The sequence below is a fragment of the Drosophila arizonae genome, chromosome 4 (genome assembly GCF_054131065.1).
Source record: "Drosophila arizonae isolate 15081-1271.41 chromosome 4, UAZ_ARI_1.0, whole genome shotgun sequence".
In the NCBI taxonomy this organism is placed as follows: domain Eukaryota; kingdom Metazoa; phylum Arthropoda; class Insecta; order Diptera; family Drosophilidae; genus Drosophila; species Drosophila arizonae.
The window spans coordinates 22,457,402-22,476,441 of NC_142924.1; the positions used below are offsets into that span (position 1 = coordinate 22,457,402).

At 41.1% G+C, this 19,040-nt stretch overlaps 7 protein-coding genes and 3 non-coding genes across 13 annotated transcripts; 5 read left to right on the forward strand and 5 right to left on the reverse strand.

The window, feature by feature from the left end:
• Positions 1 to 134: 134 nt before the first annotated feature.
• On the reverse strand, positions 135 to 1,397 carry LOC108613815 (uncharacterized). Its single transcript, XM_018007548.2, has 3 exons — positions 1,241 to 1,397; positions 963 to 1,024; positions 135 to 873 (listed from the first exon to the last, which is right to left on the reverse strand). The coding sequence occupies exons 2-3, from the start codon at positions 1,008 to 1,010 to the stop codon at positions 217 to 219; spliced, it is 705 nt and encodes a 234-aa protein (XP_017863037.1). The 5' UTR covers positions 1,011 to 1,024; positions 1,241 to 1,397; the 3' UTR covers positions 135 to 216.
• Positions 1,398 to 1,632: 235 nt separating this feature from the next.
• LOC108612412 (protein obstructor-E) lies at positions 1,633 to 2,943 on the forward strand. 2 transcript variants are annotated; one of them, XM_089468470.1, is made up of 4 exons: positions 1,633 to 1,837; positions 1,895 to 2,110; positions 2,171 to 2,607; positions 2,672 to 2,943. In XM_089468470.1, coding segments are annotated over exons 1-4 (882 nt in total). In that variant the 5' UTR covers positions 1,633 to 1,836; the 3' UTR covers positions 2,900 to 2,943. The 2 variants fall into 2 exon arrangements, with proteins under 2 accessions (XP_089324596.1, XP_089324595.1); XM_089468469.1 differs by having other exon boundaries at positions 1,637 to 1,833.
• A 527-nt stretch (positions 2,944 to 3,470) lies between these two features.
• On the reverse strand, positions 3,471 to 5,376 carry LOC149269413 (peritrophin-48). Its single transcript, XM_089468471.1, has 4 exons — positions 4,899 to 5,376; positions 4,663 to 4,809; positions 3,792 to 4,228; positions 3,471 to 3,731 (listed from the first exon to the last, which is right to left on the reverse strand). Coding segments are annotated over exons 1-4 (810 nt in total). The 5' UTR covers positions 4,900 to 5,376; the 3' UTR covers positions 3,471 to 3,506.
• Positions 5,377 to 6,128: 752 nt separating this feature from the next.
• Positions 6,129 to 7,463, forward strand: LOC149269414 (protein obstructor-E-like). Its single transcript, XM_089468468.1, has 4 exons — positions 6,129 to 6,248; positions 6,311 to 6,550; positions 6,609 to 7,099; positions 7,166 to 7,463. Coding segments are annotated over exons 1-4 (957 nt in total). The 5' UTR covers positions 6,129 to 6,247; the 3' UTR covers positions 7,391 to 7,463.
• Positions 7,464 to 8,023: 560 nt separating this feature from the next.
• LOC108613809 (uncharacterized) lies at positions 8,024 to 14,960 on the forward strand. Of its 3 annotated transcripts, none has more exons than XM_089468466.1 (3): positions 8,024 to 8,661; positions 13,363 to 14,132; positions 14,201 to 14,960. In XM_089468466.1, the coding sequence occupies exons 2-3, from the start codon at positions 13,384 to 13,386 to the stop codon at positions 14,958 to 14,960; spliced, it is 1,509 nt and encodes a 502-aa protein (XP_089324592.1). In that variant the 5' UTR covers positions 8,024 to 8,661; positions 13,363 to 13,383. The 3 variants fall into 3 exon arrangements, with proteins under 3 accessions (XP_089324592.1, XP_089324593.1, XP_017863030.2); XM_089468467.1 differs by having other exon boundaries at positions 8,024 to 8,278; positions 13,360 to 14,132; XM_018007541.2 differs by having other exon boundaries at positions 8,026 to 8,661; positions 13,360 to 14,132.
• On the reverse strand, positions 9,557 to 9,629 carry TRNAV-AAC (transfer RNA valine (anticodon AAC)). The gene has a single exon. It is a non-coding gene; the product is annotated as a tRNA-Val (tRNA).
• On the reverse strand, positions 10,134 to 10,206 carry TRNAV-AAC (transfer RNA valine (anticodon AAC)). The gene has a single exon. It is a non-coding gene; the product is annotated as a tRNA-Val (tRNA).
• On the reverse strand, positions 12,488 to 12,560 carry TRNAV-AAC (transfer RNA valine (anticodon AAC)). Its single transcript has one exon. It is a non-coding gene; the product is annotated as a tRNA-Val (tRNA).
• An 886-nt stretch (positions 14,961 to 15,846) lies between the features above and the next one.
• LOC108613814 (nitric oxide synthase-interacting protein homolog) lies at positions 15,847 to 18,048 on the forward strand. Its single transcript, XM_018007547.2, has 3 exons — positions 15,847 to 16,603; positions 16,666 to 16,774; positions 17,811 to 18,048. Exons 1-3 carry the CDS (start codon positions 15,855 to 15,857, stop codon positions 17,880 to 17,882), a joined length of 930 nt encoding a protein of 309 aa, XP_017863036.1. The 5' UTR covers positions 15,847 to 15,854; the 3' UTR covers positions 17,883 to 18,048.
• Positions 18,049 to 18,261: 213 nt separating this feature from the next.
• Positions 18,262 to 18,963, forward strand: LOC108613816 (uncharacterized). Its single transcript, XM_018007550.2, has one exon. It carries the CDS (start codon positions 18,272 to 18,274, stop codon positions 18,854 to 18,856), a length of 585 nt encoding a protein of 194 aa, XP_017863039.1. The 5' UTR covers positions 18,262 to 18,271; the 3' UTR covers positions 18,857 to 18,963.
• Positions 18,964 to 19,040: the final 77 nt, after the last annotated feature.

Here is a 19,040-nt window from a genome sequence, read left to right on the forward strand (position 1 = left end):
ACAAATCGATAATTTAAATGCAAGGAAATATGCAAGGCGCGCGTTAAAAATCATTTAACATGAATTTAAAAATCTATTCCCATTGACAAAAATAGTACACTAAATATAAATTTAAAATGTAAGTAGAATAAATCTAATTTGAGCAATTTTTATTTCATATATGTATACATAGGCTATTCAGCAAGTGAGTTGTATTTATATTCAATAAGTATTATTCTATTTGCTCTGCTTGCGCTGTATAATTTCCTCCTTCAGTGCTTTAATTCGCAAACGTTCCGCACGCAAACTTTCCTCTTGCCCACGCAAATCACTTGTGAAATCCGTGACCATATTGATCATTGCATTTAGGAGCTCCGCATTGTCCGGAGCAGTTTGAGATGTGGATGATTCAGTTCCAGATGATAAAGCGCTTTTGCTAGTGCTACTCTTGGTGCTGGTGCTGCTGCTGGACTGTACAGATTGTGATGACATGGTTTGTCTACTCTCTTGCACCGTCGACGATGATGATGATTTGGACTCCATGCTGGATATATGTTCCTCAATGCGCTTTGTCGAATCGGTCATATGCTGAACCCGCTTGAATTGCGCCTTCAAATTTGCAATTTCCGCCAGCTTTTCCTGCAGATAGTTCGCCGTTTCTTCTTTGTCCTCCCCAGTAGTTGCATTGTCTCTTTCTTCAGTTGCTACGCTTTCCGCAGTAGCGAGTGAGGACTGTGAGGACTGTGAGCCAGAGGTTACAACGCTCACTGATTCCTGCTCCCTGGTGGCAATTCTCAATTGCTGGCGCTGGGCGCTTAAGCGTGTTAGTTCCGCCTGCAGCTGGCGATGCTCCTCCTGCATCTCCTCCAACTGACGATTGGAAGCAGCCAACAGCTATGACAAAACATAATGAAATGTATTATTATGCATGTATTAGTACCTATTATTACCGACGATCATGTTTCATTTGACTCAATTTTTACCTCGCTCAGTGCGGCATTATCTTGGGGCTTATTCAGTTCATTGACCATTATGTGGACCGTTCCTTGAAAGAAAAATCTTTTTGTTTAGCTGCCGGTTATAATTGTGTTTTTCAAATATATTCACACACACATGCACATAGACACACACACATGAGTAATTAGAGATCCCAAAGCTATAAATAACACATTTTCGACTTTGTGGTAATATTTGTGTCAATCATCATGACAGTCTTCGGTAGGCCCTCATTTGGAAAACAAAAGCAATTATATAAACTTACAGAACGGAATGTGTACAGGCGCTGCACTAGAAATTCAAAATTATGTTCAAATAGCTATATATGCTATGTTTTATATATCTTTTCTTTTCCTGAACAATGCGCTCGTTCAGATGCCAATTTTCCTACTAAATGACTGAGCCGAAAATGAAAATATTTTATACGATAATTTATATACATACACCCATGTGTGTACACACATATAAACACATCTATAATGTGTAGGCAAACCAAATATATTTTTATATATACTCAAGTTCGTGGCGCTTGCCAGGCGGCAAAAGTTTCAGAAGCGAAATCTCTACAAAGAACTCTTCTTATATCTTATGAGCATGCATCTAGTATACGAGCAGAATATGTACGATTTTCCTTCAAAACGGCCTTTAGCTTAGTCGCCAGTTCATGACGTGCTGTTATCTTGCAAATTAAAATGTTCTGTTCAGTATAAGAGTCAGGTCTCTCATGGAGCTATTGATAAGGCTCAATGGTATCTGTTATTGAAATAGGTCGACAGAGCTCGAAGACATTAAACATATAAATTCGGTTGGTGCCGACTAACGACAACAGTTAACTTCGACAAGTGCTGCAATATAGAAGTAAGTAAGCCGGATGTCCTTAAATGTACGACACTGTTTAATAATTTCTCTTCATCGGAAGTGAAATTCGCGATATTTATTGGTTTTTTAGCACTATGTCAATATGTATTGATAGAGGCTCAGCAATTCGAGGCACCAGAACCTGAGGAGGATGACACCGCAACAATATTGAATGGAAGCACTCTTTATACGGGCAACATAAGCTTGTGCAATAATGTTGCCAATAGAGTTTTTCTGCCCTATGTGGGAGACTGCAAAAAATATTATCTCTGCTGGGGTGAGAAGAATGTAGGATAGAAAGCCTTTTCTCATTTTAAAAATTATATATTCCTATTAGATGGCGAGGCCATAGAAAAACAGTGCAATAAGAACTATGAGTTCAATGCTCGCAACCAAAGTTGCAGCTTTCCAGATAAAGCCAACTGTATGCCCAAATGTGAATCCTACAATCTAACGAGCTTCTGCTACGATCGCACCTGCACCAAATACGTGCTCTGCTATTACGGCATTCCAGTTCTGCGGGAATGCCAAGACGGATTGCAATACAACGCGGAGACGGATCGCTGCGATTTCCCCCAACATGTCGACTGTGTGGACAACGAGTGCATGAGATTGAGTGATGCAACGGAGCTGTTGTACTTACCCAGCAAGGCGTCATGCTCTCAATATTTCCTGTGTGCAAGAGGCGTGGCCGTTAAGTCCACCTGTGCAAAGGGATTGTATTTCAGTACCAGCTGCAATTGCTGTGATTATCCCAATCGGTCGACATGCACGGTGGGTTTCTAGTGGTATAGAATCAAAGCAATCTCTGTCATCTTTATGTCAATTATGTATTTAGATTCCAGCATTGCAACGCAACATTCAACCCTTTTCACGTATGCCTCTGCGAAGTGCTGATGTCATCTGTCCACGTCATGGAGCTCACTTCTACGCCCACAAGTCGAGGCGTGATGCCTATTACTATTGCGTGGAGGGCCATGGAGTTACCTTGGACTGTACGCCCGGCTTGTGGTATGATGCAAATGTTCAAGAATGCCGCGAGCCCGAAAAGATATTGAAGTCTTAAGGCGATTAATAAAAACAAAAAAGATTTATTTTGAATACAGCAAATATATGTATATCAATTTGCTCAAAGGAGTATCCGAAATTTTGGAGAGTTACTGATTTGCTACATCTTATAATTGATGGAGATATGAGAGATTAACTCGAACAAATGTCGAATGAGTTAACTGCAAATTTTTAAAGTATCATGCCCCAGTGGATATAGAGTTAGATATATCGTTAGATAGTCGAACGGTTTTCCGTGACCCTTTTTCTGACACTTTCATCGAGAAGAGGGTATTCAAAATATTCCAAATATTGAGTATGAGTTCAGAAAAATTAATTCACTCATCTGTTATACTTATCTGTTCTACTTGTAGGGGAGTAAATTCTTAAAATCTCATATTAAAAGCAAACTTTGCATTTACCTCAGCAGTTTCCCCAACATCCCATTTAATTTCTAGCCTATTCGCTTTTTAGTTCTTTTGTCGCCTGCCTTGCAGCAGAGATCAGCGTTTCCCGAACGGCTAAAATTAGCTAATGAGAGTCGCGCCTAGGCATTTGCAATGAGCGTCTATAAACAAAATGCAAACAAATTGGTTGAACTTTAAAATTTATTTTGCTGACATCCTCTAGGCCTTCACGAATTGTGGCTCGCGGCATTCCTCCCGCTCGGCATCGTAGACCAGGCCCGGAGTGCAGTCCAGAGTGACGGATTTACCGTTAGAACAGTAGTAATAGGCATCCTTGCGGGTCTTGTGGGCAAAGAAGTGAGAGCCCTGGTCGGGGCATGTGATGCCCCCGGAACGTGGTGGGGCCCTGGAAAATGGCTTAATGTCACGCTGTAGGGTCTCAACCTAAACGAAATTAAAATCCTATTATCGAAATGTTCCATATCTGATAAAGAGAAGACCTACAGTACAATTGACGTGGGAGGGAAAATCACAGCAGTCGCATTCGGGATTGAATTGAAGACCACTGGCGCAGGTCTGATTAACTGGCAGACCATCCAGGCAAACATAGTACCTGTCACACTTAGACTTGCTGGCAATGTAAACAATGTTGTCCACATTGTTCTGGCGCACGCACAGATTATCCACACAGTCCACATACTGGGGGAAATCGCAACGATCCGTCTCAGCATTGTATTGCAGTCCATCGGCGCACTCACGCAACACCGGCTCCCCGCCAAAGCACAGAACGTACTTGGTGCAGGTGCGATCGTAGCAGAAGGAGCTCAATCCCTGCGCTGGGCATGTGGGCAGGCAGCGCACCTCTGAGACGCCCACACACTGTTGTTTGCGAGCATCGAAGAAGTAGCCACTGCTGCAGCTGCGAGGCACAGCTTTGCCGCCTATCAAAGGTATAAATGTTAAATATATTAGCAGTCAGTGTAAAAAGCTAAGCTATTTAAGTGCGTAAGTAGTGAAATTTACAATTCTAATTCAGGTTTGGAATTTATGTGAGCTAGAGCAAGAACACCCTATGAATGGGCATGAATGTTGTGTGTTTGTAATGAATGTCACAATGTGCTCTTAAGCTGGGAATATGTGTGAGTTAGAGAGAGATGCCGCTATTTATATGCAATTTGGTGGGTATTGAAATCCACCAAAGCTACAAAGGTGAATGCAAATTGCAGACTATGGTGTGTTGCCAGATCCACCAAAGTGTGTGTTGCCCACGAGAATGCAAATAATAATGCAATATTCACCTCACAGCACAGTTTTCAGTTGGCAAATTGTAATATTAGATAAAATATATGTACGTATGGAGTTACATCAAACTTACCGACGCACAGATAGTAGTTGCTACAATTATCGAGACTTGGCAGAAACAGATTGTCGACCACATTGGAACAAATGTTCACATCAGCTAGTCCAACGCCTAGCAGTGTGGCCAATGAGATCAGCGTCAGCAATTGACTGTATTTGATCACTAATAAAAAAAATAAATATTAATAGAGTTACAGTTAAATTATATACAGTACTACAATAAATATGTACCATAGGTAATGTTATACTCACTTTTGTCTGATTATCTCGTCTCGTTTCTAACTGTAACTGTGGCCACGGACGCGAAGGAAACTTCATTTTATAGGCAGCCATTTTGTTTGGGTTTCCTTTTATCGGCCTTTCATGTTTGTTTTCTACTTTTGGCAATCAATTCAGATACATACGATTATTTTGTTGCTCATCGGCGAAAGCGACACTTATCAGAAAGGAAACACGTTCGAAATTGGTAATTTTTAGCGACAGACTCGGTGTATGAATTCAAATTGGATAGATAAAAAAACTCATATCACACGCGACGGCAAAAAATAAAAAGTTAGAAGGAAACTCTTAAATTATAAATATCATATTCACAATTCAAGTGCTGGTAAGAGAACTGCCTTATCAACAGCGTTTAGGGCGAGCATATGTAAAGTAAATTTACAGCATGTAATCTGATGTACTCTGGAAAATTTGAGTAGGAGAAATTGATCGGGGTTATTTATATAATCGAAATAATAACATATTTTAAAGTAAACTTTTTAAAATCTGTGTCAAAAGTATATGACAAGAATCGAATACTTAAATGATTTAAGATTGGAATAAGTATTCTAGATCAGTATAGAAATATCATATTATCATTGTATTATATTATCCCTAATTGTTAATATAATTCAAATACATCACTAATAGTCAGTATTTATTAAGTAACTTCTCTAGAAACAAGAATATAATATATTGTATTTCCTATTTCCCCCGTCACATTCATTTAAATTCATTCAGGCATTCATCCTTAACGTTAGTCAAGGCAGCAAATATTCATATTGAGCTACAATGAATTTATTTTGAATTACTAACTATTTTCACACATGCTGTAATTTGAAAGCTTGAAAACAGTTTCCGAACAGACTTTTCTGGTTTTTGAATACTTCGAGGAGCTAATCCTGTAGAGCTCCTATGGGATCAATGGTACTATAAATGAATATTGACTTCAATTACAATTTGTTCTTGTTATATTAAATCAAATATATCATGAAGAAATAAAAAAAATATATATATATATAGCTTATGTAACTAATAGAGTTCTCAAAGTTTGTTAAAGGAAAAATTATTTGTTTTGCCAAAGAGTTAATCAAAAGTTTTCGGAGGCAATATACATATTAGACAAGTATAAATCGGCAAATGAATTATCTGTATCAGGTGGCAAATTAAAAATGTAGTTTTCCTTTGAGAGCCTAGCGCGCGTGCCTAAATGCGATAATGTCGCTTTCCGACAACTCATTAGAAAGAGTCAAAGATATCGAAAAAAGTTAGTTCCCCAGCTATAAAAGCAAACTAAACCGAGAGCTTAGCATAGTTCTTTTCGGGAACTCTTCCTATCAAAGAGTGCGTATTTGACTTACTTTTCAACAACTTTTCTATTGACTTTTCCCTTTGCTTATTAACAGTGAAATTTCTTTATGGATTGGCATTATTTGGCTTGTTCCAATGCTCGGGAGCAAGAGTGAATTTGAAGCTGACGCCACAGTCAGAGGAGATTGTGGCACCTGATCCAGAAGAAAATGTCATCAAGCCCGATGGTCCTTTCTCCACCTTAGTCGTGAACGACATAAATCTGTGCGCAAATATGGCTAACCAGTCCCTGCTGCCCTACATAGGCAACTGCTCCAGCTTCATCTCCTGCGTTGGTAAGTACGAAATTAGCGCGTACAGAAATGGACTCTAACTCGTTGAAACTCTTTCCAGACGGCAAGGTCGACCATATCGGCACCTGTTATGAAGGAGAGCCCTTTGAAGAGCTCTGCAAAGGAAATGCCACAGATTGTCATCTCGTTTTCGATCAACAGTACCAGGTATGCACCTACAGTGATATTGCCGAGGCCAAGTGCCTGCCCGAGTGTGAAGAATACAAGCTTACGAGCTTCTGTTACGATCGCACCTGCACCAAATACGTGCTCTGCTATTACGGCATCCCGGTACTGAGGGAGTGCTACGACGGACTGCAGTACAATGCGGAGACGGATCGCTGCGATTTCCCCGAATATGTGGACTGTGTGGCAAACGATTGTCCTCAAGAGATATCGGTCTCGAACATTCGCTATCTGCCCAGCAAGGCGCAGTGCAACAAGTACTTCATCTGCTCCAATGGCATGCCCTGGCCCCAGGAGTGCGCCAATGGCTTAGCCTTCAACCCCGAATGCAATTGCTGTGATTATGCGAACAAGGTCGAATGCAAGGTAAGTAGCTCATTTTGATGCACTCAAATTCGAAATGCAGTCTGATATCCCTCATTGACTTGACAGGAAACGGTGCAGCAGCGCAATATTCAGCCCTATTCCCGCGTGCCGCCTCGACGCGCTGATATCATCTGCCCGGACACTGGCGTTCACTTCTATCCCCACAACTCGAGACGAGACTCATACTACTACTGCGTGGAGGGACAGGGCATCACCTTGGATTGTACACCCGGCTTGTTATACGACCCCAAGTTGCATGAGTGCCGCGATCCCAAATACGTTCAGATCTAAATGTAATGCCAATTGGTTTAAATATACGCGTTTCGCATATGCTTGTTATGCAATATAGCATACACACACACAATTCACATTTGATATTTTCAATGATCTTTTAATTACTCCAGCTACGTTGATCTGTTGTACTCATTTAACAATTGAAATGAGTATATTGGTTCAGCGATGTCTGTGTTGCTGCCCATTTATTACATTTTTGATATACCAGAGTAGAAATTTGGTATATACTTGCATTGACAACACAACTATAAATATTAAATACATCTACCTCCCTTATTGATTTACTAAAAAAAAAATCGGAATAATCTATATCTAGAAATGTCTTGGAGCAGAGTTTCGACCGTGAATGAGTATTGTGCAGTCTGTAGCGCCTGAATGTAATGTTCTTATAGTTTTCATATTGTTTTTTCATAATTTCACAAAAGCTCTTTTATCCCAGACTCAAACCATTCTGAAGGGAAGCTCCCTCACTGCGCATGACTCGTACAGCTACCGCGTCTTTTGAGAGCCGATTGAGACCCCATTTGTGCAATGGCCACCCACTCACACTCACACTCACTCACACTTCCACCCACACACACACACATGGAGTGTAACCAATACCGAAAGCAAAAACCAAATGTTGGCAGTCTCTGAATTCGCTTTGCAAGGCAACCAATACACACACGCACACACTTCCACCCACACACATGCACGTGCGGAGAAACACGCTCTATGAAGAAATAATCTTGAATCTGAACTCATGAAAAGTGAAAATGTTTCGCTAGCTGCATTCAGAAATTCAGTTGGCGCTGTCAGTTGGCTGCGGGTCCTTGCGCAGGAGGCAGCAGATAGTCAAAATGCGAGTTTAGAGACGCGCGCAGTGCTTTCGTTAGTGTAAACATAGTAAGAATAATAATTTGACGAACACTTGGCATTCGATATGTGAAATCTCAATCAATGTTTCGCTGCATTTGACAATTTAAGAATTTGGTGTTTGATTCACGTTCGCGTGCTTCAGTCAAGGCTGGCAGAAGGAGACGTTTTTGTTTTTTTGTGTTTGCCAGTTGTGTTTTGTTGTGTGTATCGCATGTGCCAGGTCAGTTGAGCGTTCAAGGACTTTTTCGTGCAACAACAACATCAACAACAACAACAACGACGACGACGACAACGACATCAACAATAACAATAATAACAATCAATGTGCTTCAAGTGTGCAAAAAAGCAAAAAGAAATGCAAACGAAAACTCTTAGCTGTTAGAGCATAATAGAAAGATAAATAAATACAGGTAAAAGAGTGCTAACAAAAGCCACCCAAATTGGCATGCACTTGAAAATGAAATGCACACCAACACATACACGCACGCACACACATACACGGACTCACACACACACACACACACCAAGGCACTCGTATTGCATTGAAACTGTTCGCATTGCTCATACGCAGCGTTCGCCATCAATGAGCAGACAGATAGATAGACAGATAGTCGTGGGAATTATCCAGATAGCTTTAGCACCAAACTGATTTAATGCCGTTGCCTCTGCGTTTTCATTTTCATTTTACGTATTTGGTCTCCACTTTTGCGAATCCACTTCCCGCCAAGCAGAAAACGAAAATGCTACAAAAAAGACGCCCATAAAGGTTAACGGCAAAAACAAACCATCAAATAAAGAAGGTTGAAAAAATTTCAGTTCACAAAGAGTGAGAGTGAATGGCTGGGCCTTACTGCAGGGACTCGTTACCCTTATGTGCGGGTCGCGTAGTTTCCTGTTTTCAATTCTTGCTTTTGTTCGGCATATTTTGCATAGCTTCTCACATCTGGTAAAGCGCCAGTGACACGGAACACTTTTTCTTTCAAAGAAGGCTCACAGGATTCACTATTGTCTAGACAAAGACTTGTTTGTTAAGTTATTAAGAATCGGCTTGCCCGCATAACACTGCAATGTTGTGCTATATAAAGAATCTATGAAAATAGAAATGAAATGATTTTGTTTAATAGTTTCACATTGCATATATAAGTAAAGATTTCCACTACCGTCTATTGATTTAATTTATTTTAATATTTATTATTAGTTGTATTGAATTTAATTAAAATAAAAAGTTATCCCAAACGCATTTATAAATTAAAATTTGTAAAAATTAAAAAAAAAATAATTAAAAATAAGAAAAAAGTTGTCCCCTGTTTCCGCCCGGGATCGAACCGGGGGCCTTCTGCGTGTTAGGCAGATGTGATAACCGCTACACCACGGAAACAGCTGAGGGCTTCGGAGCCAAAAATGGCTTTTATTGTTGACAACATGTGCGTTAGTTGAGTAGCATACGAGCCGGTCACAGCATACAAGTTCGAGCCAAACAAAATCAGAAAACGAAAGAAAAGCAAAAGAAGTAAAAATAGAACACACGCAAATAACAATGGCTAAAGATAACGTTGCATATATGTACAAAAATATATGTGTGTGCGCTAATATGCATACCTGCATAACTAGCTCATTTAGAGCTCAAAGTAAAACTTTTTGATAGTAAGCTCTGACCAAAGTGAGCCACTTGCCTGACAAAGGCTGATTTGTACGTATGTATATAAATGTTTACATACATATTTATTTGAAAACTTGTTTTTGACCGAACTTGCTTGTATATACGGGGTTCAATTCAGATAATAGCTGAACAAAAACACGTTATTTTAATTTAAATTAATTTTGTTGACTGGGCATTTTCTATTAAAATCCTCAAATCAAGTTTTGAAAAAAATTTGTTATCTGTTTCCGCCCGGGATCGAACCGGGGGCCTTCTGCGTGTTAGGCAGATGTGATAACCGCTACACCACGGAAACAGCTGAGATGCCGCCGCCATAATAGTCTACTTAAGTCAAAGACATTTCCAAAACTATTTCAATTATTCAAATCACATTTGGCTTGGGGCTATTTTATAGGCATTTTGGAATGCGACCAAATGATTGGCCGATTTTTTATTGTTCTTTATTGCGGCTAAACACAGCGAGGAGCTGCCAAAAAGCTGATAATAGAAATATGGGCACGTTGAGTGAACAATTTGTATATACACACACTCACAGATGTATGGACACACATAAATATGTGCGCATACGTGCTGCCCATTCATAGAGAAGCACAAATTCTACGTAAAATATGTATAATTTTGTTTAAAAATGTATTAGTTGATACAGTTTATACAAAAGACGTCAGTCAGCATTTCTGATCATGAGCTGATTGAATTCCCCCTCGAAGGTCACAATATTATGTTTTACTAGATACAATCTAAAAGTTTGCATTGTTGAGCGCTGCTAATCAAGGCAAAAAGACAAAGCATCAAAGGAAGTGAGAACTGAAATTTGAACCCTTTGCTGGGGTCAATTCCTAAGTAGTTGGTTTAAACAAAGGAAACTTTCAGTGTGAATCCCGAAAATCATCCTGTTAAATAGCTGAAATTCGATCAAACAAAGTCAATTTACATTGGTAATTGTAAGTGCTCAGCTATTGTTTCATTAATTTCAAAATCACTTAAGGTAATTGAAGCTGAAAAACGAAATTTTAGAAACTGCAAAATTAAACAAAAACTGTTTAAGGAGCTGGAGGTCAGGGATAACACAAATACAATGCATACACAATGCATTGAACCTTGGATCAGCTGGTAAGAGAGACAGAGAAAAAGCGAGAGGGAAACATCTCTAGAGGGACAACGAAAGAAAGGGGTGGGGAAGGGATAGGCGACGAGGGTGTCAGAAACTGAGCAATTGGTTGAAATGAACCTATCAAGCGGTTGTCCAAAATGTCTCTTTTAAATACGAGTATGTTTATTTTATGACTTTTGCTCGCATTGCTCTAGTATTTATTTATTCGCCAGTGCGTTCAGCTCTGAATGCGTTGTGTAACTTTTCTCGCCCAAGAAGTCGTTGACAAAGCAAAGCATTGAACTTTGAACTTTCACAGAGTCCGGGGACTCGGACGCAATTCGGAGCCGGAGTCCGAATTGAATTACCACAGCAGACAACAAATTAAAGACGAATAATTTTTTAGCGCCATTCTTTAAATGACGTTCATTTTATCAATTGTCATAAAGAACTTAAGTATATATATATATATATTTATTTATTTATTTATATATGTATGTAAGGACGTTTATCTCTTTAGATTATTTTTTGCTGTAATTGTTGATTGGCCGAGACCGCAAGAACCACAGAGCAGACCAACACCCCGGCCAGTGGGACCTGTGGGAACAGTTCAATGAACAGCTGAGCAAGTTAAGCGGCAAAGCAAATGTAAACATTGTCTATACACAAAGCGAACGGTGGGACAATTTTCGCAAATTGGTTTATATTTTTGAATATAAATTGCAACTGATAAAGTACAACGGTAAACTAAGAGAGAATAATGCAGGTGATTGCCTTATGGTTGTGTTGCGGCATTGTGTTAGAAGCTTCAATGTGTTTAAATAAAATGTGGGATTTACATATTTAAATATTTATTATATATACTTACATATATATTCACATTTGTATAAGTTATACACATTCCATTTGATACTTGGCTAAAATTAATTTGGATTTATATTTTTATAGACAGTTAACTGAAGTATTCGCTTCGTTATGGAATCTTCTAATATTATTTATTTCTAATTATTTATTATTATTTGAGGAACTCAATATGCCACACTTGAGCCGTTATCTTCTTTGATAGCTTCATTGGAAGCTTTATTGATTTCGGTGTACAGTAAATACAGATAATAATTACACATTTGAAATTGATTGAATATTGACTAAAACATGCGAATGTACAAAAACTAATAACATTGAAAAAGTTTTTCTTTTCTTTTTATACCCTGAACCCATTTTCAATGGGAAATCAGGGTATAATGGTTTTGTTTAATTTGGGCTTTAGTTTTATTTAGGAATTTTAAAAACAGTCATTTTGTTAGGGTACCCTGGTGTGGGCTATACGAGTGGAACTATTGCCTACAGACAATAAAATATCCACATAAATTTATATTTAAATATTTGTTAAAGAAAAGCTAATACATCAACAAAGATGTCAGTTCATTATTTCAACAATTTTGTAAAGCTTACATCAAAAAAATTAAAAAAAAATTGATTTTGCATCTGTTTCCGCCCGGGATCGAACCGGGGGCCTTCTGCGTGTTAGGCAGATGTGATAACCGCTACACCACGGAAACAGTTGAATTTACCACAGAAAAATAGCCGCTTTGACAAACTGTTCAAGTATCTAAATTTTTACAAAATTGAAACTATATATTTATTTATAACTTATCATTTTAGATTGCGAATAGAATAATCTAGCACTTTAATCAAAGTCCACTGTGCGACTATTCCCTCTGTCTTTGTCTCTGTCTCTGTCTCTTTAACACTTTTTGTGGCTGCCATCCATGGCCCCCGGCACTTACTTTGTTCATTTTTGGCGCGCTAAGCTTTTGTGTTAAGTTTTTTGAGTTTGCCAGCTCTTCTTCTGCTGTCAATGACACGGGAAGTGAAAGGACTCCCAAAATGTTGCTGTTGCCGTTGTTGTACTTGTACTTGTTGTTCTTGTTGCTATTACCATTTGGGGGTTATTTGATCAGGCAGCAACCTTTGTTCAGCGCTTACCTATGCAGTTGCTCTGATGGGGAAAACGTTTGGGGCTGCTGCTGCCTTTTTTGTGGGGTAGTTGAACTTGAAATCTCGCACAAAGAGGAAACAGCAGACAGACTTGGAGTGCAGCATAATAAAAAGCATTGGGCACGTTTCCTGTTTAGCTATACATCTATGCATGTATGCGTGTCGACATGTGTGTGTGTGAGTGTGTGTGCGTCTCTGTGCGTAAGAGAAATTCCTTCTTCAGTCTAGGCGAGGAGACACAAAGCCAAATGAGTCATGCGCTTTGTCTGGGCTTAAGAGGCGACCGTCCCAAACCAAACTCCCAGCATTAACTTGAAATAAGTTTCGCGTCAATCTGCTAACATAAGTTTCTACTTGCAGCAGTCGTCGAGTGCTCGCAGCGAGATGCATTTCTGGATTGATAAACGCTCGCAGCAATGCGGCTTTGGGCGCTCACGTGTCGCGGCTTCGCTGTCGCATGCGGGCGGCGGCCTCAGCTACGGCCATCCGCCGCGACGCAGCAAGTCCAGCAGCAACAGTGTCAACAACGTGGCTGGCAGCAGCGGCAGCAGTGGCAGCCACAATCAGGCGCTGGCCTCGGTGCACCGCGGCCCGGCGCCCTACGGAGGCGACTGCCAGTCGTCGGGCGCGGGCACCAGCCGCCAGTCCGCGCATTATGCGAGCAGCAACAATAATGCACATGCCAGTGTCCAACAGCAGCATCAGCAGCTGCTGCACCACAGCAGCAACAATAACAACAGCAATGTTGGCATGGCAACAACAACCACTGCCAGCAACAACAACAATCCGAGCGGCACCGCCTCATCGGCGGCTGTGCTAACGGGCAGCGGGACGATTGTGCCGCTGGTGGCGCATGGCTCGCATTATCATCAGCACAGCAGCACGCGCTATCAGCCGAGACCACAGCATCATCATCAGCAACAGTTGCAGCAGCTGCAGCACCAACACCAGCTACAACAGCAACACCAGCAGCAGCAGCAGCATCACTATAGCTACAGCTATCATCATCCTCAGTTTGGCAACATGGCGGTGCCCGTAAGGCAATATGACCAACAGCACCAACACCAACACCAGCATCAGCAGCAGCAACAGCAACAACACCACCAACATCAGCAACATGCAGGCGTCTACGCGTAAGTAATTTTGATTGATGCTAAATTAATTAATTATTTACCTTGCTCTTAAATACTTGATACATCAGGGACGATGCCTACAGCGCCTACCATCATCACCACAGCAGCAGCAGCAACAGCAACAGCTGCAACAACACCAACAACAGTCGATATGTAACACCGCGTCGTCACAATTCCAGCAGCAATATGCGCCATGCCACTGTCACAGCAGCAGCAGCAGCAACAACAACAGCCTCGGTCCCGGCTACAGCCACGCCCATACCGCCCACGCAAACCCAGACGGGGGTCCAGAGCAACCAGCTGCAGCAGCAGCATCACGCACTGCTGCAACATGCCGATTCGCAGCTGCTGCCCAGTCATCTGAAGTGCGGCATGTGCGCCTCGCTGGTGCTGGCCTCGGTGTTCGTGGCCGGGGCAAAGTTCTACTTTGATCACCAGGGCACTGGCCTGGAGGTGCTTATATTTTGCGCATTCTCGGCCACTTTCTTTCTGGCCGCCTGCATGGTGTCGCTGTGCCGCATACCCAAGGGCCTGCTACCCAGCAGCAGCAGCGGCGGCCGCGGCGGCAGCAACAGCCGCAGCGATGCACGCGCCGTGTGCCACAGCCGTGGCGGCAACGCCACCAGCTGCATGCTGGAGCTGAATGATGTCAGATATCTGGATGAGCGACAGGTGGAGGTAAGTCCGGAAACGGCGGCAGCAGCAGCGTCCGGGCCACCGCCATATCATATAGCAATATTGTTGCCGGAACAGACGCCGACGGCGCTGGGCAAACAGGTGCCACTGGATGAGTCACCGCCGCCGTCCTATGATAAGATACTCGTTTAGTCTAGATTTCGGCTTGTTGGGGATAGCGCTTTGGTTTTCGTTAGGAATTGAGCGTCAATTTCAGTTAAGAGCCAACTATAAACCCAATCCAACATACCAAATACTTTTGCTCAATATTTTTCTAATGATAACGATATCAAGAACAAATTTATATATACATATACACGGCAAAAATGACATTTGCAACTAGATATACATATATACACATACATATATATACATACACATATATCTATACATATATAAATATGAAGTAAAATATATTTTTAAGCTCCAATTAATATTTTTACACTTTGAACTTTCTAATCCAAAACACCCTCACACCCACACACACACCCTCGAACCCCAAGAAATCTCCAGACTCTCTACTAACTATGTATCATTTTTGTTCTGTGATATGCTCAAAAGAAAATCATACGAAATAATCCATTAGAGACAAAGCAAAGCGAAATAGATAAACCAGATTATATAGAAACTAGTTGCCATATAATATAGTAATCTGTGAATATGTGAAATATTCAACTAAATACACATCAAGCAGCTACAACAGTATTATTAGTCGGTAGTCATTTAAGTAACAACTACTCATATGCGACGTAAATAAATAATGTCAAAACGCAATATAATACAGATAAATAAAGAACGAATTAATTACAAAATACAATTTGGATTTTAAATATTCATATTTAACGGCTTTTGTTCTGTTGCTATCGATAATAAGTCGCACGGCATTTTTATCTTGCGCGTGTGGTAACACTGTCGGAGCGGCAGCCTCTTTTACGATACAGCTATCGATAGTTCAGTGCTGCCACAATATTGATAGATATCGCAAATCACATTTGTAGTCGACTGGCATTTGTTTATTTACATATTTATTTGTAAAAATCGTCGAATATGACTCGTCACGCACGTAATTGCACCGCCGGAGCTGTTTACACGTATAATGAGAAGAAACGCGATGCTGCCGAATCCGGATATGGCACAAATGCCAAGCGCCTTGGCAAAGATTCAGTGAAATCTTTCGACTGCTGCTCGTTGACTCTGCAGCCGTGCAGAAATCCTGTGGTCACCAAAGACGGCTACCTCTTCGACAAGGAGGCCATTCTGCAGTACATTATCACCAAGAAGAACGAGTACAGCCGCAAGCTGAAAGAGTACGAGCGTCTGCGTCGCATCGAAGAAAACGAAGTGACCCAGGAAGCCAATCAAAAGCAACTAGCTCGCATGGAGAAATTCGTGAATGCCGAGAAGCCAACCACAACTCCCGCACACAAGCCGAACACAACATTGTTCAAGTCCACAAAGTTGGATGATAAGCCCAGCACATCGTCAGCAGCCAGTGCCAGCTCAGCCAGCTCCATTTCCAACATGACCAACGGACACGAAACTAAGCTGCCCAGCTTCTGGCTGCCCTCCGAGTGCCCTAATGCAGGCGTTGCCAAAGCGCAGGCACCCGATCCTACCATCTATTGCCCCGTCTCACAGAAACCACTTAAAGTCAAGGACCTAATCGATGTCAAATTCACACTGCTCAAGGATGGGGACAACAAACGTTCGCTCATTGCCAAGGAGGCGCGCTACATGTGCCCCATCACACACGATGTCCTCAGCAATGCGGTGCCCTGTGCCGTGCTGCGTCCCACGTGAGTTGAATTGAATCTAAAATTGGCATAGAAATATATGTAGATTTCATATGGATTTGCAGTGGCGATGTGGTTACGATGGAATGCGTCGAGAAGCTCATACGCAAAGACATGATTCATCCCCTCACCGACCGCAAGCTTAAGGAAAAGGACATTATTCCACTGCAACGTGTAAGTAAATCAATTGGGAATTTATTACCTTATGGGAATTCTTTTGTTTACATTGAAAATGTAAAAGGTGTGGCAGTATATATGTATATTCTTAATCAGGGCGATGAACTGAGACGAGTTAGCAGCCGTCCGTTATTGCAAATCATTTATAAAATTATATATGCTACATAGTTTTTATATTTCCACTAAGTTTTTCCTCAAAAAATTTCTTCAAGTCTTAAATGCTTAGCTGAACGATCACACCTTTCACTTTACTTGACCTTACTGCACTGCACTAAAGAAATGCTGCAGCTGCTGCCCTATATATAGGGCGACTCTCACTCAAACACTGAGTCGCTCTCGAATGCTGAGCCCTTCGACAGGTAGGCTTCGTGCAGTCGGGCTTTAAACGACCAATGGGAGCACTCTCTGCTTGCTGCTCTCTGCATTCTAACTTCGCTTCACTCAAATATGTATACCAAATGAGTACTGCTGCATACTTATAGAGAACTTAAATGATCTTCTATAGCTCTTCGTCTCTTCTTTTTCTTCGTCTGAGAAACAGCTATGAGTAGATAGACAGAAGAATATATATGCTTGATAAGCTTAAATGTTGATATGCTAAATAGCTTATGTACATTAATATTTTTAATTATTAAATTGCATAGACAGCAGCTCTGTTTTCTATTCTATAGTTCTCTTAAGGACTATACCCTGTGCATAGTCTGCTGGATTTCTGACGATTCCATTCCTTAGACATTTTCAATGTAGACAGTTCAATTGATGAATTGTAGACACAATTGTAGAAAACCTTAAATGCCAGAAAGCGGATTTATAAAGTTTACCTTGATTCAGATAGACTTCTGGATATTGTAAAATGCAATAAACAATACGAAATTATTCATCAATGCGCATTTTGTAGTGTTTGCTACAGCAGCTTCTGACATTTGTTTAATCGGACATATCCGACTAGAGCATTCTTAATTGCTCTCTCTAATTAAAATAGAGCTTAAACAAAGTTAAATTTATAAATAAAAATTTATATATATACTTTCAGGGCGGAACGGGTTATTCATTTACCAACGACAATCTGCAAGCCAAGGAGCAGCGACCGATGCTGCAGGTTTAAGCCCAGTACGAATACAAATTAACTAATTAGTTTAACAGTAAAGATTTTAAAGCTGAGAATATAATGTTCATTATTTGTGCAAAATATCATGCGATATATAATTATGTGAACATACATTTTAAAGCTCTTTTAAATATTTATTAAATATGCAATTCTCTTAGACCTAGACTTAATAGACGTTTTTGCTGCAACCTTGACACACTCTTACCCTAAAAAGAATCATGTTAAATAGATAAGTTTTGGCAAAAGAACAAAAACCGTACACGTTTTCTTGATAACAATGTTGATATGTGATTCATGACCTTGAAAATCGGTATATAAAGGCAAGAGAATTTTCAAATTTATAGCAAACCGAAATCAGCAAAGAGCCGCTCAAGCTGAAATCAAATATGAGTGAGCAACAAGCAAAAGTCTTTGAGGTGCTCTGCGTGCTTGTCCTGACTGGAGGACTACGTCCTTGTGCTGCGGAAGTATTTCAGCAATGCAACAACGTGGACGCGGATACATTTGTTATGGTCATCGAGGACTGCACTAGCTACATCTACTGCAACGGCGAGGACTCCTTCAGGGACAGCTGCCCAGAGCAAACGTACTTCGATGCCCAGGCGCAGGAGTGCGCCTTTGACGATACGGGCATTTGCTTGAAGGCACAGGAGGCGACAACAGTTGCAGCAGCAGCGGCAGCAGAAGCTGTAGATGCGACAACTAGTGACAACTCCGACGGAGTGCAGATTGATGCAGCAACCGATGCGCCCACTGATCCAGACTCGGAGCAGCAGACGAAGCCAGCGGGCAATAGGCCGCACTGCGACTCCACGGGCGATGGCTACCATCCGCATCCAGAGCGCTGCGAGTACTACTATAGCTGCATCGCTGGCTACCTGACCATAGTGCGATGTCCCTACAAATACGGCTGGGATTATGCGCAGCAGCAGTGCAGGCCCCTGCCGGAGGCGCGATGCTTCAGCTTATAGAGCACCTAGGATCCATAGACTTAAGAATAGTATTGAGCTAACCCAGATTTACAAGGCAACTGTGCGAGATGACAATAATAAATAAGTATTTCTGGCATTCAAATGAATTGAATAAGTGCAGTCTGTGAAGGGGATTTGGCCCAGCGGCGCTGAGCGCTCCAATGCGCTTCCATTTGTATTTGTC

What these genes read in the sequence shown, in the direction of transcription:
- LOC149269414 (XM_089468468.1), top strand. An exon ending in CAGCTTCATCTCCTGCGTTG is followed by an intron (nt 6,551 to 6,608) that starts GTAAGTACGAAA and finishes AACTCTTTCCAG; the next exon opens with ACGGCAAGGTCGACCATATC. An exon ending in CGAACAAGGTCGAATGCAAG is followed by an intron (nt 7,100 to 7,165) that starts GTAAGTAGCTCA and finishes TTGACTTGACAG; the next exon opens with GAAACGGTGCAGCAGCGCAA.
- LOC149269413 (XM_089468471.1), bottom strand. An exon ending in CAACTACTATCTGTGCGTCG is followed by an intron (nt 4,229 to 4,662) that starts GTAAGTTTGATG and finishes TACCTTTGATAG; the next exon opens with GCGGCAAAGCTGTGCCTCGC. An exon ending in CCTCCCACGTCAATTGTACT is followed by an intron (nt 3,732 to 3,791) that starts GTAGGTCTTCTC and finishes AATTTCGTTTAG; the next exon opens with GTTGAGACCCTACAGCGTGA.
- LOC108612412 (XM_089468470.1), top strand. An exon ending in AAAATATTATCTCTGCTGGG is followed by an intron (nt 2,111 to 2,170) that starts GTGAGAAGAATG and finishes TATTCCTATTAG; the next exon opens with ATGGCGAGGCCATAGAAAAA. An exon ending in CCAATCGGTCGACATGCACG is followed by an intron (nt 2,608 to 2,671) that starts GTGGGTTTCTAG and finishes TTATGTATTTAG; the next exon opens with ATTCCAGCATTGCAACGCAA.
- LOC108613809 (XM_089468466.1), top strand. Translation starts at nt 13,384, where the DNA reads ATGCATTTCTGGATTGATAAACGCTCGCAGCAATGCGGCTTTGGGCGC. An exon ending in CAACATGCAGGCGTCTACGC is followed by an intron (nt 14,133 to 14,200) that starts GTAAGTAATTTT and finishes TTGATACATCAG; the next exon opens with GGACGATGCCTACAGCGCCT.
- LOC108613815 (XM_018007548.2), bottom strand. Translation starts at nt 1,010, where the DNA reads ATGGTCAATGAACTGAATAAGCCCCAAGATAATGCCGCACTGAGCGAG. An exon ending in ATAATGCCGCACTGAGCGAG is followed by an intron (nt 874 to 962) that starts GTAAAAATTGAG and finishes GTTTTGTCATAG; the next exon opens with CTGTTGGCTGCTTCCAATCG.
- LOC108613814 (XM_018007547.2), top strand. Translation starts at nt 15,855, where the DNA reads ATGACTCGTCACGCACGTAATTGCACCGCCGGAGCTGTTTACACGTAT. An exon ending in TGTGCCGTGCTGCGTCCCAC is followed by an intron (nt 16,604 to 16,665) that starts GTGAGTTGAATT and finishes ATGGATTTGCAG; the next exon opens with TGGCGATGTGGTTACGATGG. An exon ending in ACATTATTCCACTGCAACGT is followed by an intron (nt 16,775 to 17,810) that starts GTAAGTAAATCA and finishes ATATACTTTCAG; the next exon opens with GGCGGAACGGGTTATTCATT.
- LOC108613816 (XM_018007550.2), top strand. Translation starts at nt 18,272, where the DNA reads ATGAGTGAGCAACAAGCAAAAGTCTTTGAGGTGCTCTGCGTGCTTGTC.